Source organism: Dendronephthya gigantea, unplaced genomic scaffold (assembly GCF_004324835.1).
Source record: "Dendronephthya gigantea isolate DGI-Jeju-01 unplaced genomic scaffold, DenGig_1.0 000122F, whole genome shotgun sequence".
Taxonomy (NCBI): domain Eukaryota; kingdom Metazoa; phylum Cnidaria; class Anthozoa; order Malacalcyonacea; family Nephtheidae; genus Dendronephthya; species Dendronephthya gigantea.
The window spans coordinates 367,595-382,096 of record NW_021163132.1 but is presented as its reverse complement, the minus strand read 5'-3'; the positions used below and the strand labels follow the sequence as shown (position 1 = coordinate 382,096).

Here is a 14,502-nt window from a genome sequence, read left to right as displayed (position 1 = left end):
GTTATTGAGCAGATTTTCTTCACTGAATCAAGTTTGTGACAGATGATAATCATGACTACGGTCTGACATGCTCTAGCAGCCGTAAGTCGCTATGAAAAAAATTAGCAAACACTTGTCTTCGGCAATTGGACAATCATGCTCTTCGACATTTTTTTAATTGACTGATGATAAAACTTTTACAAACTCGTAATTTACTGCACCTGAAAACAACCATTGGAGTTCATTTCATTCTTTAAATCAATCCATACATATACGCAGGTGTAGTTGACAAGTTTCCAGTGAATCGGGCGTGTTTGACAGCGAGCGGCCAGGCATAGATCAACATAAAAATGCCACACGTTGCTTTTTATGCATTATGAGAGAAAAGCTTGTTCGTCTATTATTCTGCTTTAATTACAATGATGTAAATTTACTCTTCATTATGCATACAGTCAGACTAGCTACACTTGGTATCGTGAATATCACTATTTATTAATAACGCCACAACGACGTTCTCGGAGCTTGGGAACGAGAATGCCTGATTATCAGTAATCACAAGTCACAAGTCACGTCAATAAAGTCACGCCTCTGTCGCCTCATGTAACGACGGAAAAGCAATTATGACTAAATTCTATAATTGAGTCAGCTCAACTAATTATTATCAAATTAAGGAATTTGATCTTTATAATACCGTTCATCAAGAACACTTACAAGCCGAAGAATATATCCTTGTTCACTAACTGAATATAAATTATCGCAAATTAAATTAAGTAATTTGAACATCACTTTGATGAAAATCGCGCATTAACCTTTGATTATGTAGGGGGGCCTCAACCACGGGGGAATCCAAAGAAGCCATTTCCTATCTATGTTATAATTGTGATGCCCGCTCTTCGCATTAAAATTTGCTGAAAATATTTTTAAAAATCTTTTTTACTGTGCAAAAGTGTGTAAAGTTATACGTTTAAGCTTCCTCTTTGTGTCAAGGTTAAATGAATGCAGAGTTTTCTAAAATTCCATCCTCTAGGTTCTCATGATGTTCATGATGTTCAGGCCCCCCTCGTTATGCCTAATGAATACTATTAACTGAACTCATAACAATCGATGCTTATTTAGAATAATCAAATGGATGCATTACAATGTTTTGTTCATCATAAAAGACATTATATTGATATGATGATCGTTTACGTCTGTAACAAACAATAATCACAATGACCAGAACAACACCAAGAGATAGACCAACCGCCAACCCCACAATCAGAGGTGTGTGTGACTTCTCAGAGCTTGGAGCTACAAGAGATCAATCATTCATTATTATTTGGTTTTAAACAGGATTTTGTAGGAACACTTCGAAAATGTAGAAAGTCGTTTAGTTGCAGTTGTAAAGGATCTGTGAATCAAAAGAAATGGACACAAATGACACAAACAAGTGCAGTGGCTAGCTCGGCCGGGCGTAATGAATTATATTAATTAATTAATTAAAAACAAGAAACATTAAAACAAAACAAAAATCACCTACCTGATGTATGGTGAGGTATTACAACGGATTCATTTTTTTTATACGGCGTAACCATAGTTGAAGAAGAATTTATCGTGAAAAACGGCATTGGAATGGATTTCTGAATATTAGATTTAGATACTGTTGCATTCATTGCCATTGGGTTTGAGGACTGACTGAGAGAAAACTTTACTTCAGACTTGGTCTTGGACGTTTTAGACGTGGGTGGGAAAGAAGTAATGACGGTCTTATTTGCTTTTCGTTGGGGTGAGGAAGGTTGGAGGGTGAACATTGTCATTGAGGAACTAGTTTGAGCCAGTTTGGAAGATGCAGAATTCACGGCAACACTTGTTGAACCCAGCACAGAATTGACTGAAATAGTTTTGAAGCAAAAAGATATTCAGGCTTGTTCACGAACGTTTGATATATTTTAGAAAATCAATTCACTAAAATTCGATCGTTTAATGAGAATACCTTATTACCTACCTTTGGATGTATTGTGACAAACAGCAGTGGATGCATTCTCTTTATAATGATAACTTATATTTCTTGATATTATATTCCCTCTTGTGGTACTTGGTTTAACTGGCGTATACAACATAGTTGATGAAGAATTCATCATCAAATGCGTAGATGGTTGCATGGATTTTTGAACGTGAGATAGGGAAGAAAGGGCAGTGTTTTTCACGAACGTTTGAGATAACGCTTTAGATAAGGTTGGATTTAGCTTCGTAATAGACAGCGAGGAAACAGGACGGTCAGGACCCATAGAAGTAATGAATGCACGAGATGATATGGAGATGTTTGGATTCGTAACGACATTACTAGATGGTGACGATCTTGCCAAGTATGAATCAGAACTAATGGTTAAGTTGCTAAATAGCTGAAAGGACACTGTCATTGATTGTTTTGAAGCATACATTGTTGTTGATGTTGCTCTAACAAACAAATTAGATGAATGTTTTTGTGGTTTTGTTGCCTTTATACGATGCGTCGAAATTGTGGGAGGTATTTGACCAGAGGTATCAGAATGCGTCAGAGTCTGCCCAAAAGATGGTTCGATGGAAATATGTGAGCTCAAAGCAGAATATTTCAAAAAAGTAGAAGTGACAAGCACCTTTGAAGGAAGTGTTGGTAAAGCTGTTTGAGTACTATTTCTCTGGTTAATTTCTGTATTTAAAACACTAGTTTGACCTGGTTTCACAGTTGTAAGTTGACCAGCATATGACGAAGAGACAGGCAACATGTTACTAGGTGACACATGGCCAGTAAAGGTTTGACTCCCAATTACACCAACTCTAACAGACATTTTACTTTCAGAATATGATACAGCAGAGGTACCAGATTGTAAGATTAGCAGAGTATTTGAAGAAGAATGATTCTTCTGTCCATATGACAGAGCTACAATTAATAAGTAGAAAAATTAATAAGTTATGGATTTACAGTGTAACAGTATATTTGTTGCAACTATTATATTGATGTTTGTCATGTTTGTCATGGCCAGTGTGCAATCAATTAAGGCCAGTCATGTGATACCTCATTATCAAACAAGAGAAATGCACTTAAGAACCATGCTGAGCTTTAAATTAGAAGATTATCATCACTGATACCGTATCATCATGGTAAAAGAACAGCCTTCTAAGGCTTCTGAGTGAAAGAATGTTCATCAATTGCTGTATATGCCTCATCTTAATTGTTTTTCAGGATAATCAACCATGCAATATATTGCTATGCATATTAATATAGAGCTCAGATAAGTGAGATAACAGTTTCTAAACTTAATTTTCGTACTATTGAGACTTTAATATTCTAAGGGCTGGTGGATTTTCACATTTGAAGGGTATTTATTGTCAGGTAATTTTTTCTAGCAAATATATTGTAATGATAATACAATATATTTCTAATATATTGTAATGATAAAATTATATTGAACTCTCATTATGTTTGCAACTATGACCACTCTAATCCATGTCAGTCTGTGCTAAAAATAATTATCAAATGCATGCATGTGGCTATGAAATTAAATGTTACTTTTGTGATCATTCGGCAATGCAGTCTTATTCAAGATGTAAAGTCATGGCTATAATTGTTCATATTAAAGACATGATGAACTTTATTTGTTCCAAACATGCTAACTGATTGGAGCTATGCAATTACTCTGGGTGATTTTCATTACAGTTGTGCAATTTGAAAGATCCTAGCTGTTTCAGGTATTCAGTGATGTAATGATTAAAAGCCCTAACTCTTGTGACTATACAAGATGCATTGTTCACTAACCCTAGACTCTACATGTAATCATGTATTACTCACAACCATTACCCATTCTTGATTCTGCATATAGAATAGTTTTCTTAGTGAGAGTAAAATCCATTTAAAATTTTAAAGTAAGTTAAAATAACGTCTGCTTTATAAAAGGACAAAAGGAGTGACATTGTGTACATTTAAATTAAAAAAACTCAAGTTTCTCACGTAGTCGCAAAATTAAACAAACGTTTTAGGCCACAACTAGTTTCTTGCTCAATTATCTGTTCTAAATGTGCAACAATCGTGCTTCTAAATTACAGCACGTGATGATTGCGATTTCAACGGGACAGTGATTAATTATTTCATTCTATGCCTGCAAAATTATTACAACCTACCATTAATTAACTGTAGTTCAGAAATTTTGCTAAGGTTTGGTCAAGTTAATAAGAAATATTAAAATGATTTGTATTACCATCGAACATGATAATATAGACATATTATGTCCGGGCAGTCCGGCTGCCTATGGAAGAACAAAAGCGCAATAAAGTATTATATAAAGTAGACTCACAGAATAAATATACAAGCAACATTATCGCAGGTGCCATTTCTTCCGCTTTTAATTATATAAAGTACAATTTTGAACCAAGGAACAACTTGCTGCTATGCTCTGCTATTCCACTTGTGGGACCAGAAAATAAATTTTTTGAAGACGAACTTATCCAACGTTCCCAAAACACACTGCAACAACACAACTCAGCCTTCTGAAGTGAAAGTAATTTTGATATGAATTATTATTTACATGATGAATTGACGTTTTATAATATTTAACTAGAATGCTAAGAATAGTTAAGTTACTACATATTTCTTTCTGACCAATAAGAGCACCTCACGTTCTGAATGTTAAATTATTAATATTCGCGTCTTGCGCGGAATCAGGCATGTGTGTGGTATGCATATCTGCATGCCATGAAATCTGACATTAAATCATCCAATATTTCCTCCGGCTCCTGGTGACCACTGCTGGTTCTACTGGTAACCAGTCGCTAGCACTGAACTCTGTCAAGTGTCAAATCCAATTCCTATTTGCCATGGTAGTTACCACTGACCAAGGCTCAATTCTGATCCCACTACAAACCACCCCCCTGTTTTTTTTAAATAGTATTATTTTATTCATTATTTTATATTCCAAAAAAGTTAAAGTCGTACAATCGTATAATATTCACTAAACTTTTCATCAGTGGCGGCAGTGCAGAGACAATGCTCTTGAAACGTTCGACTGTTTTAAATGGTATAAAAAACACCCAATGTATAAAGCCACTTATCTTTGCAGCCAAACTTGGCAATTTTACATTTTTACTAATTTTAGTGCGCTTTTCGGAATTTCCGATTTTTCAATCTGAAGTTCCCTTTTTGTTGCCTAAATCAGAAGTTGGTCTATTAAGAAAAAGGTCTATTGTACTCGTATTTCAGCTTACCAATAATCTACAATCCTAGACCTAGAGATAATTGATGTGGGCAGGACAAATTATTAGCAATATTTCAGGTGAATTCTAAAAATCTGGCGTGCGTATGCGTATGCAGACCCCCACTTCCCCGTTTCAATGTTGGTTCCTAGTTAACCTCGCAGGTTAGTTCCTGAAGTACTCATCTCTCAGTCTCAGGCGAGTGCCAGATGATTGCTCACCTTCATCAACATTGTTTGGTGGGAGAGGGAGTGTAATTTATGGTCATGAAAACTTATTTTCTGCAAATAAAGCAATTGTGAGGGGCCTGTCCTGTCCAAATAGTTGTTTCCTCGGGTTGTAGATTACATTGAAAAAAGAGCTGTTGATATTGAGAGTAAAATTATAACCACCTACTGTATATGTTTTACAACCTACTTTATTGTTTATTATTGTTACAAAGACTCTCGATACAATCAAGACTACAAGGCTATTTAAGTTATATACGGGGGGAAAGGATGAATAAAATTTTACATTTTTAAGTGAAAAATACCAAGAAAGCGGATGTTTTTGCACGAATCAAGGTTTTTAAACCATTAAACAGTGTATATTGGTGATTTGATCTTTGGCAGAATTGCGTTGATAATCCACTCTCTAGAGTGTATGCTTTATTGCATTCACATGGAATTTCTAACCGGCAACGTGTGGTGGTGATGAGGATTGAATAATAAATATTTCGCTATAGAAATATAGGCATGGAACACACTGCATATAGCGCTTATACACAAACATTGTAACTACCATCACTATCCTACACAATTTCACACCACCATGATTCTACAATGTTACTACGATAAAACACTATATGTATACATTGCATTATATATCAGTACATTACACTAAACAGCGCCTAACAAAGAAGTTTGGGGAACGGGGCAAGAATAAATTTTAAGGGTGTCCTTTTTTAGCGTTTCTGTGTTTTTTCATGTCTTTCTATACGTACCTTTGTTTGTATTGCCCCAAGCCTTGGGTACTCCACTCCTCCCCTATTCTCAGAAGCCCTATATCACACACTTCTTTACTACAATCTTTACAAATAACCCTCTGGGATCTAAGAGTTGCTACTTTTTAATTTACAAACTAACTTCCCCTGCTTGGAAATAAATGAAGTGATTATTTGTTTTTGGTTTCCTGTTCATTTCCTTCAGCTATCTCCATTTCGGCATTTTCTCCCACGTTATGTAAAGGATGAATTGTTCCTGATCCTTGTCGTGCTGAGCTTTTCAGACGCCACACGATCTGTCGTGAAACGAAAGAAACAACATTTAGTTTTTGTAACTTTTTATATAAAAACTTGCGACAAAATATGCAATAATGGATGCAATCTGTGGCGAAAAAGAAGAGAATAATTGAAAACTAATGGCACGATACGAAATCATTATATTCTCATCTGGCCTTCGCATACCCTCCTATTTCATGTAACAGATTTATTTGTCTGAACTGAATGTGTTTTTCTGTTTTTTTTTACGGGATCTTATAATTTGATTATACTTTTACATTTCCGTAATTTCGTAATAGCACAAGACAAGTTAAACATTTGAGGTAAACGACTAAATTTTCGCACTGAAGATGGCTTAGTGTAAGCCGAAACATGTTTGCTATTAAAAATTTAGTCGTTTACTTCAGGCATTATAATACGCGTGTTTTTGACACACTTTGTGTCCTTGTAAAAGGCGAATGTGTCCTTGTAAATGGAAAAGTGTGTAGTTAAAAATCATGCCTCATGGACAAAAATGTCTAATATAATTTTAATTTGACTATTTAAAATAATTATTGTTTCTATTATAAAGAATATAAATACGCTTGGATAGTTGGGAATTTAAAATTATATGATCTAGAGGCCGAGACGCGTTTCCGCCCGACAGCCCCTGAACATATTCGACAGCCACTGAACACATTATTGAACCTAAAGACAATGTGTGTCCTTGTAAAAATTCCGTATTATAATGCCTGGTTTACTTCAAATGTTTAACTTTTACATTTTAAAGAAAATAAAAAGTGTAACTAATGCTGAGGGTTGCAGCACAGATTCCAGTTTAACAATGTTCCCCCTCATATCTACATATGTAAATACACTATGGTGGATAAGACTCATAAGAGCAAGAGCTTGGTTGTTCTGTCAGTGAGGAAATACTTACAAGAATGATAATGAGTATAATGAGAGCGGCTCCACAACCTCCCGCTATTGCCGCAATTTGGGTGGTGCTCAAACCATCTTCATCGCCTTCAGGGTTTTTTTTAGTTATATTTACACTTGATGTCACGACGTTTGATGTTTGGGAGGCGTTGATATTGACAGTGACAGTGGTAGGGTTTGCTTTAGTCGTCATGGTCGCATTGATGTGACTTGAATTTACCGTGCGAGTTGTACCGAAATAGACCGTGGTGGACGTGTCTGTGGCTGTGACTGTGAGGAGGAAATTCAGTTATTCAAATGAACCAGATTCGTCAGTTATCACCGATAACATTGCGAAGACCATTTCTAATCAGACTACGGGATTATTTATGTAAATATGTGTAAGTCGTTTTTTGTGTCTGGCAAACATGTACTCGAGTTTGTAGCTTGTTTGTGTGATACTTGAATTTTAATTAACAAACTAACGACAAATGATGTCGCGTTAGCGTCAACGAAGTCTTGTGTTAAGATATAGTTGTTCCTGTTGGATTTTCTTGGAAGTTATTTGACCCCCCCCTCTCCGTATTTTGGTTGACCTGTGTCCTTTTACAGTTCAAGTATCTTTTTAAATTCGATTTGAAATTATTTGTTAAACTCCAACAACCACGTTTGGTTTCGTACAAAATTACGTATTTTACATGTTTGTATATTTTCTCGTCCAATGGCATGCATTTAAAGGTTATCACTTATCAGTTCTATTCCTACAACATTGATTCACCAGACACCAGTATATGCCGATGTTTATTCATGGGTTTACACTGAAAGCTGTGCTTTGCTTAAAAAATAGTGTTTAGTTAATAAGTCTTAATATGATTTTAGAGGTAACAGCCTATATATAATGCTGAAAGAAAACTTAAAAGTCATGCATAAACTTATACACAAACATAAATCCGAACAATATATCAGGCGAAATAATAATTAATTCAATATAAATACTGGTCCACTTAGTTGCATGTTATATTTGAGAGTGAAAGCCCCTGACCCTGTATGCCTATGTCTATGCTAGTGAACACACAATTAGACCCGTATTTCAAGATCTCCGACTAAAAGGCCTAAAACCAGCAATACATGAGTCGCTAAAGTTGTGGGTAATTATTATCAATATAATAAATAAGTATAAATATCCGTGTTATAGAAAATATAATCTAAATTGTCCAGTGTACCCAATTACAATCTCTAAGAATAAACGTATATTAAGTGCATTAAAATTCTAGAAAACCTACCAATCAGTGTTGTGATTGATCTTTTATGTGAAACTAAAAAAGAATGGAATAATGTGTAAAATATCACATGCAGTCTAAGACTAAGAGTTAATAAATATTTAATGTTTTCAAACCAAGAATGCATTATTTCTAATCCAGAATTTCTCATAATCGTTGATCAAATGTATTAATATGTGATTTATGGGGTTAAAATATCAGAAATATACAATTATTTTCTGTGTTTGATGCTTTAACTCAAACTGAAAAAATAAAAAAAGTGTAAAAAATCACAGAGGAACTACAATATAATTGCAAGACTTATATATACGACCAGACTGGTCCTGTTGTATTTCAGTACAGACATATTACTGGTATTTTTGAGTGTTTTAAGAAGTCTGCATTCACGTACATCGATATTTACATCCGCGCACGAAAAATGCAGTTTCACCGCTATATTTTCAAAAAAAATACTCGATTTCAATTCAAAATATGACCGGTCTGATCATTTTGGCCGCGCTTAATGAAAAGCGCCCAAAATTGATAGAACTCTGAATGGAAAGCGCAGAAAGATGATAGAACTGTTTAAGTTCTTCACCCACACCTTTTCAAGGCTCTGAATGGGACATTTATACCTGAAAATTTAGACTTCTATATTACAGACAAATGTGAAAACGAAGCCAAGTTATCTAAATTATTAATTTCGTTAAATTATTAATTAAGTTAGTTAAATTATTAATTTCTTAGCGCAGGAAAGGGGTTAGATCCCTCCCCTCCCGCCAGAACTTGAAGAAGGGAAGCTCGGCCTTACGAGCCGGGCCTCAATTCTACACCAATGATTAAGCGTATGTTTACTGAAAGAAAATAGGGTATTAAGCAACCTATGGCATTAAAATATCAGATAAATACTAGAATATCACAGAAGTACTAACTTAATTAATTAGTACTTTAATAGTTGTAGATTTGTACTGTAATATCTCCAACGAAAAACCGAAATTTCATATACACACTAGTTCTGAATGTTTGAATTTGCAACATTTGAAACATACCAGTTGTCGACCAACTTGCTATGCTTGTCGTAGCAACTGAAAATGAACAAAATAAAACACGACGAGTAAATATCACAGAAGAACTGCTGGAAAAACACGCGCTGGGGACGAGGCTGGTTCAAATAAATCCCGAGTCTGTCTGAACTCGTAGTACAAAATTGGGGTGTCTTTGAAAAACCCTGTATTTCATCGCCGGTGATGGTATTGGTATGGACCTAAACTCGTTTAATACTAGCTTTCTTTTATTCACTGTTTGCAACGAACACTTGTCTCGAATCTTAACCGATTATGATCTCACACTTCATAAACATCTGATTAGTACTTTACTGGTAGTAGATTTGTACTGTAATATCTCCAACGAAAAACCAATTTTATATACACACGAGTTCTGAATGTTTGGATTTGCAACATTTGAAACATACCAATTGACGAGACACTTGCTGTGTTTGACGTAGTAACTGAAAATAAACAAAATAAAACACGACGTGTAAATATCACAGAATAACTGCTGGATGTGTTTCTCTATGAAGAATGATGGTGGAGGATATTTTTCAAATATATTTTACGTTTGCGTTAGCATTGAGAGAAGAACGTGAAAGATAAGAGAGAAGTCAGACTTTCCCCGGTGACTCCAAAACAGAGCAAAGGTCTTTGTCGGTTGACAATTATTCTACATGCACCCTCCTCTGCATATTATTTTTTTGGTAACGACTGAACGGAATCAAGAGGGAATATAGCGTTGGAACTGTAAACAAAATTAAACATACCGGAGAAAAATATCACATTCAAAAGAGGTGCAGTGATAAGTATCCAAACGAATTCATCGAACAAGTGTATGCGAATAAATAAGTGAGATGTAGTGTGATGATAATAATAATCGTAATATATCCTATATAATAGCTAACTACAAAGGCTACATTGCCTTGTCAGACCCGCAAGTCGCCCGTTGTAAATAACAGGATTTAAGTATATTAGCATATAAATAAATGACATATATATGTGAATTTCATCAAAGTGTACATTTTTACTATAAATAAAAAAATTCGTCATTGGGCTGCCTATGGCGATTCAAGTAAAAGAATGTTTTCGCAAAATAAAGTTAGTTTTTACCTTTGTAAAGTAACCTCAGTAATCACCTTTGTAATTATATTAATTAAAATAATTCGTCAACATACCATAATCAGATCCCCTGCTCGTAGTACTTGGAAATTCTATGTCGATTACAATGTAAAATAAAATATGTGTAAATATCACAGAAGAACTGTTGTAAATTATGTTTCTATATATGAAAGATAATGGAGAAAGATCATTTATGAATATATTTACGTTTGCCTTCGCATTAGGGTCTGTTTCCATGGAGCGAGTTTTCCCGGCTAGGCGAGGTAAAAAGCGCATCACATCTAAGGCTTAACCTGATTAATCTTTCATTATATGCAGTTTTCACCTCGCCTAGCCGGGATAACTCGCTCCATGTAAACAGGCCCTTAACAGGAGAACTTACAGGTTAAACCTTCCCTTTAATTTAAAACAGAGCAAACGTTTTTGAAAAATTGGTTAAAAAGTGCTATTTTCAAAAGCATTATTATAAATTTTAGTGCTGATCTCAATCATTTGTATCATACTTGATTTAAGAAAAAATAGCGTTGGAACTAAACAAAATTAAACACATGCAAAATATCCCATTAGCACAGTATAAAGAATCCAAACAAAGAATGGGTTTTTTGTTAAAATACAGCCTCGTCGCGCGTATAAAAAAAAACACGCGCTGGGGACGAGGCTGGTTCAAATAAATCCCGAGTCTGTCTGAACTCGTAGTACAAAATGGTGTTGGCATGGACCTAAACTCGTTTAATGCTAGCTTTCTTTTATTTACTGTTTGCAACGAACACTTACCTCGAATTTTAACCGATTATAATCTCACACTTCAGCTGTTTATGCCATTTACCCTTAGTTGATATCTACATATTTTTAATAAGGAGTCAGATCCCCCCCCCCCAGAACTTGAAGAAGGGAAGCTCGACTCTACGGGCCAACCCTCAATTCTACACCATTGATTAAGCGTATGTTTACCGAAAAAAATTGGGTATTGAGCGACTTATGGCATTAAAATATCAGATAAATAATAGAATATCACAGAAGTACTACAGTATAATGTATCTATAGTTGAAAAATGTTGGAGGCGGATTTATTTATGAATTTCACGTTTGCGTGAGAGAAGAAATGAGCGAGCAGAGATTAAGAGACTCTGTCTTTCCTGGTCACATGTCAAACAAGGCAAATGATTCTGAAGCTGCTCATTTTCGTCCGTATTATTTAGCTTGCGAAAGGCTTACAGCGAGGCTTACAGCGTGTCGAAATTGCCAGATGAAACTGATATGGAGTGGGATTAACTATATTGTATAGGGGACCCTCTAAACATCTGATTAGTACTTTAATAGTAGTAGACTTGTACTCTAATATCTCCAACGAAAAACTAATTTTATATACACACGAGTTCTGAGACTGAATGTTTGAATTTGCAACATTTGAAACATACCAGTTTCTGAGACATTTGTTGCGTTTGACGTAGCAACTGAAAATAAACAAAATAAAAAACGACGGGTAAATATCACGGAAGAACTGCTGGATATGTTTCTCTATGCAGAATGATGGAGGAGGATATTTTTTAATATATTTTACGTTTCACTGGTTTCCCCGGTGACTCCAAAACAGAGCAAACGTCTTTGTCGGTTGACAAGTGCAGTTTTCAGATGTATTTTTAAAAATGGAGAAAGATAATTTATGAATATATTTACGTTTGCGTTCTCATGCTCGTCCGCATTATTTAGCTTGCGAAAGGCTTATAGCGAGGACACAGTGCCGAGGGCGCAAAGGTGTCGAAATTGCCAGATGAAACTGATATGGAGCGGGATTAACTATATTGTATCGGGGACCCTCTAAACATCTGATTAGTACTTTAATAGTAGTAGACTTGTACTCTAATATCTCCAACGACCAATATATCAAAAACCAATTTTATGTACACACGAGTTCTGAATGTTTGAATTTGCAACATTTGAAACATACCTGTTGCTGAGACATTTGCTGTGTTTGACGTAGCAACTGAAAATAAAGAAAATAAAACACGACGTGTAAATATCACAGAAGAACTGCTGGATGTGTTTCTCTATGAAGAATGATGGAGGAGGATATTTTTCAAATATATTTTGCGTTTGCGTTAGCATTGAGAGAAGAACGTGAAAGATAAGAGAGAAGTCAGACTTTCCCAGGTGACTCCAAAACAGAGCGAAGGTCGGTTGACAATTATTCTACATGCACCCTCCCCTGCATATTATTTTTATGGTAACGACTGAACGGAATCAAGAGAGAATAGCGTTGGAACGGTAAACAAAATAAAACATATTGAGAAAAATACCACATGCAAAAGAGCTGCAGTGTTAGGTATACGGCAAACGAATTTTAATCAAGAATCCTTAGATCCAAGAATCATTGAATAAGTGTACGCGAATTAATAGTGGGATGAAATATTTTTCTGTATGAAGATATATCAAAAACATACCATTTATTGTGTTTGATCCAATTGTAGTCACAACTAAATCAGTAAAATGAATAAATTATTTACTATTATATTTTGTAAAAATTATCATTCTTCTGTTCACACTATATTATGTATACCTACTGAAATAATCGAGTTAAATTAATAGTGGTTGAGATGTCTGAATCATATGGTGATATGTATCAGTGAAATAGTAAATAATAAAGAGTTAAACAAAAAAGCGAGCAGAAAAATACTGCAACCCTAAAAAAACGGGGGTTCAGGCGTTCAGGCTCAAAATCAACGGCCTTTTGCATGATCTATAGTTCGTCTAAAATTACGCATTTTGAGCAATGCAGCGTTTGATTATTCACATCTCAGGAATAACATTTGTCTATTGATTAATGTCGCCTGAAATGTGAGTAAATTGGATCTTAGTTATACTTAGTATCATTACAAGGCAGACCTGCAACAAGTAAAACTAATTCGATCCGACGTAACCGAGACCATACTCCATAGCAACCAATAAAGTACAACGTAAAACTAAAAGCGTTTTGAATTATGAGTGATATATAACGACATTATGGGACGGAAACTTTGCTTTTAAGATAATTTAAGTATGATGCAGTACGGGTAAATAAAGAGTAGTATATCTATAAGGATATAATATCCTGTTGTAGGAATAAAAGTCTATAATTCTCATTAAGAAACAAACTTATGGTATTAAAATATTAGCTAGAATATACCTGAGTTTGAATTGTTGGTGGAAGCGGTCACTTGTGGCATGTTAAGTAAGATGAGAAATGCCACCAGAGATAAAATATTACAAAACTTCTCCATTCTTTATATATTTAATTCGCCTTTCTGTCTTTACATCAATGTTTACAAACTGATAAGCAACAGACTGCAGTGTTTGACGGTTTCTATGATATGATAGATCATGCAACGTCTTGATATCATATTTCATGTTTCCTGCGTGGAAGCCGGAGGTCTTACCCAGTAAATAATTAAAAATAGACATAAATAATGTCCTCTCCAAAGTTGGAGATGGCCGTTGGCATCCAAAAAGGTACAACTGCATGCCCTCGGACGAATAAAATGATTTCATTTCGTGCATGCATTTCGTCGTTAACGAAACATGAAACGGGCATAAAACGAGTTAACGACGTTAAAATGTTTATGAAGGAAGTTACTAATCCAGAACAGGAAAGACCAAAGGATTTAAGTGCCCTTTTGTATGATAAAATATCTTATGCTTTTTTGTGATGAAAAATGTTTCCTCTTTGTAGAAGCCGCGTGTTTGCTGCATGTGAGCCATTA

The 14,502-nt window shown here is 35.0% G+C and overlaps 2 protein-coding genes across 2 annotated transcripts; both read right to left on the bottom strand.

Moving 5' to 3' along the window:
- Positions 1 to 339: 339 nt before the first annotated feature.
- Positions 340 to 4,649, bottom strand: LOC114535720 (serine/threonine-rich protein adg2-like). Its single transcript, XM_028557024.1, has 4 exons — positions 4,290 to 4,649; positions 1,964 to 2,878; positions 1,499 to 1,849; positions 340 to 1,269 (listed from the first exon to the last, which is right to left on the bottom strand). The coding sequence occupies exons 1-4, from the start codon at positions 4,324 to 4,326 to the stop codon at positions 1,088 to 1,090; spliced, it is 1,485 nt and encodes a 494-aa protein (XP_028412825.1). The 5' UTR covers positions 4,327 to 4,649; the 3' UTR covers positions 340 to 1,087.
- A 1,626-nt stretch (positions 4,650 to 6,275) lies between these two features.
- On the bottom strand, positions 6,276 to 14,258 carry LOC114535715. The gene is made up of 10 exons (XM_028557020.1): positions 13,929 to 14,258; positions 13,207 to 13,239; positions 12,714 to 12,749; positions 12,184 to 12,219; positions 10,823 to 10,858; positions 10,070 to 10,105; positions 9,648 to 9,683; positions 8,623 to 8,655; positions 7,362 to 7,630; positions 6,276 to 6,462 (listed from the first exon to the last, which is right to left on the bottom strand). Exons 1-10 carry the CDS (start codon positions 14,020 to 14,022, stop codon positions 6,337 to 6,339), a joined length of 735 nt encoding a protein of 244 aa, XP_028412821.1. The 5' UTR covers positions 14,023 to 14,258; the 3' UTR covers positions 6,276 to 6,336.
- Between the last annotated feature and the right edge of the window lie 244 nt (positions 14,259 to 14,502).

Coding starts and splice junctions, on each gene's coding strand:
- LOC114535720 (XM_028557024.1), bottom strand. CDS start 4,326: ATGGCACCTGCGATAATGTTGCTTGTATATTTATTCT. Junction 2,879..4,289: donor GTTGCTTGTATATTTATTCT/GTGAGTCTACTT, acceptor TATTAATTGTAG/CTCTGTCATATGGACAGAAG. Junction 1,850..1,963: donor TTGTCACAATACATCCAAAG/GTAGGTAATAAG, acceptor AAACTATTTCAG/TCAATTCTGTGCTGGGTTCA.
- LOC114535715 (XM_028557020.1), bottom strand. CDS start 14,022: ATGGAGAAGTTTTGTAATATTTTATCTCTGGTGGCATTTCTCATCTTA. Junction 7,631..8,622: donor ATCAATCACAACACTGATTG/GTAGGTTTTCTA, acceptor TCCTCCTCACAG/TCACAGCCACAGACACGTCC. Junction 6,463..7,361: donor TTATACTCATTATCATTCTT/GTAAGTATTTCC, acceptor GTTTCACGACAG/ATCGTGTGGCGTCTGAAAAG.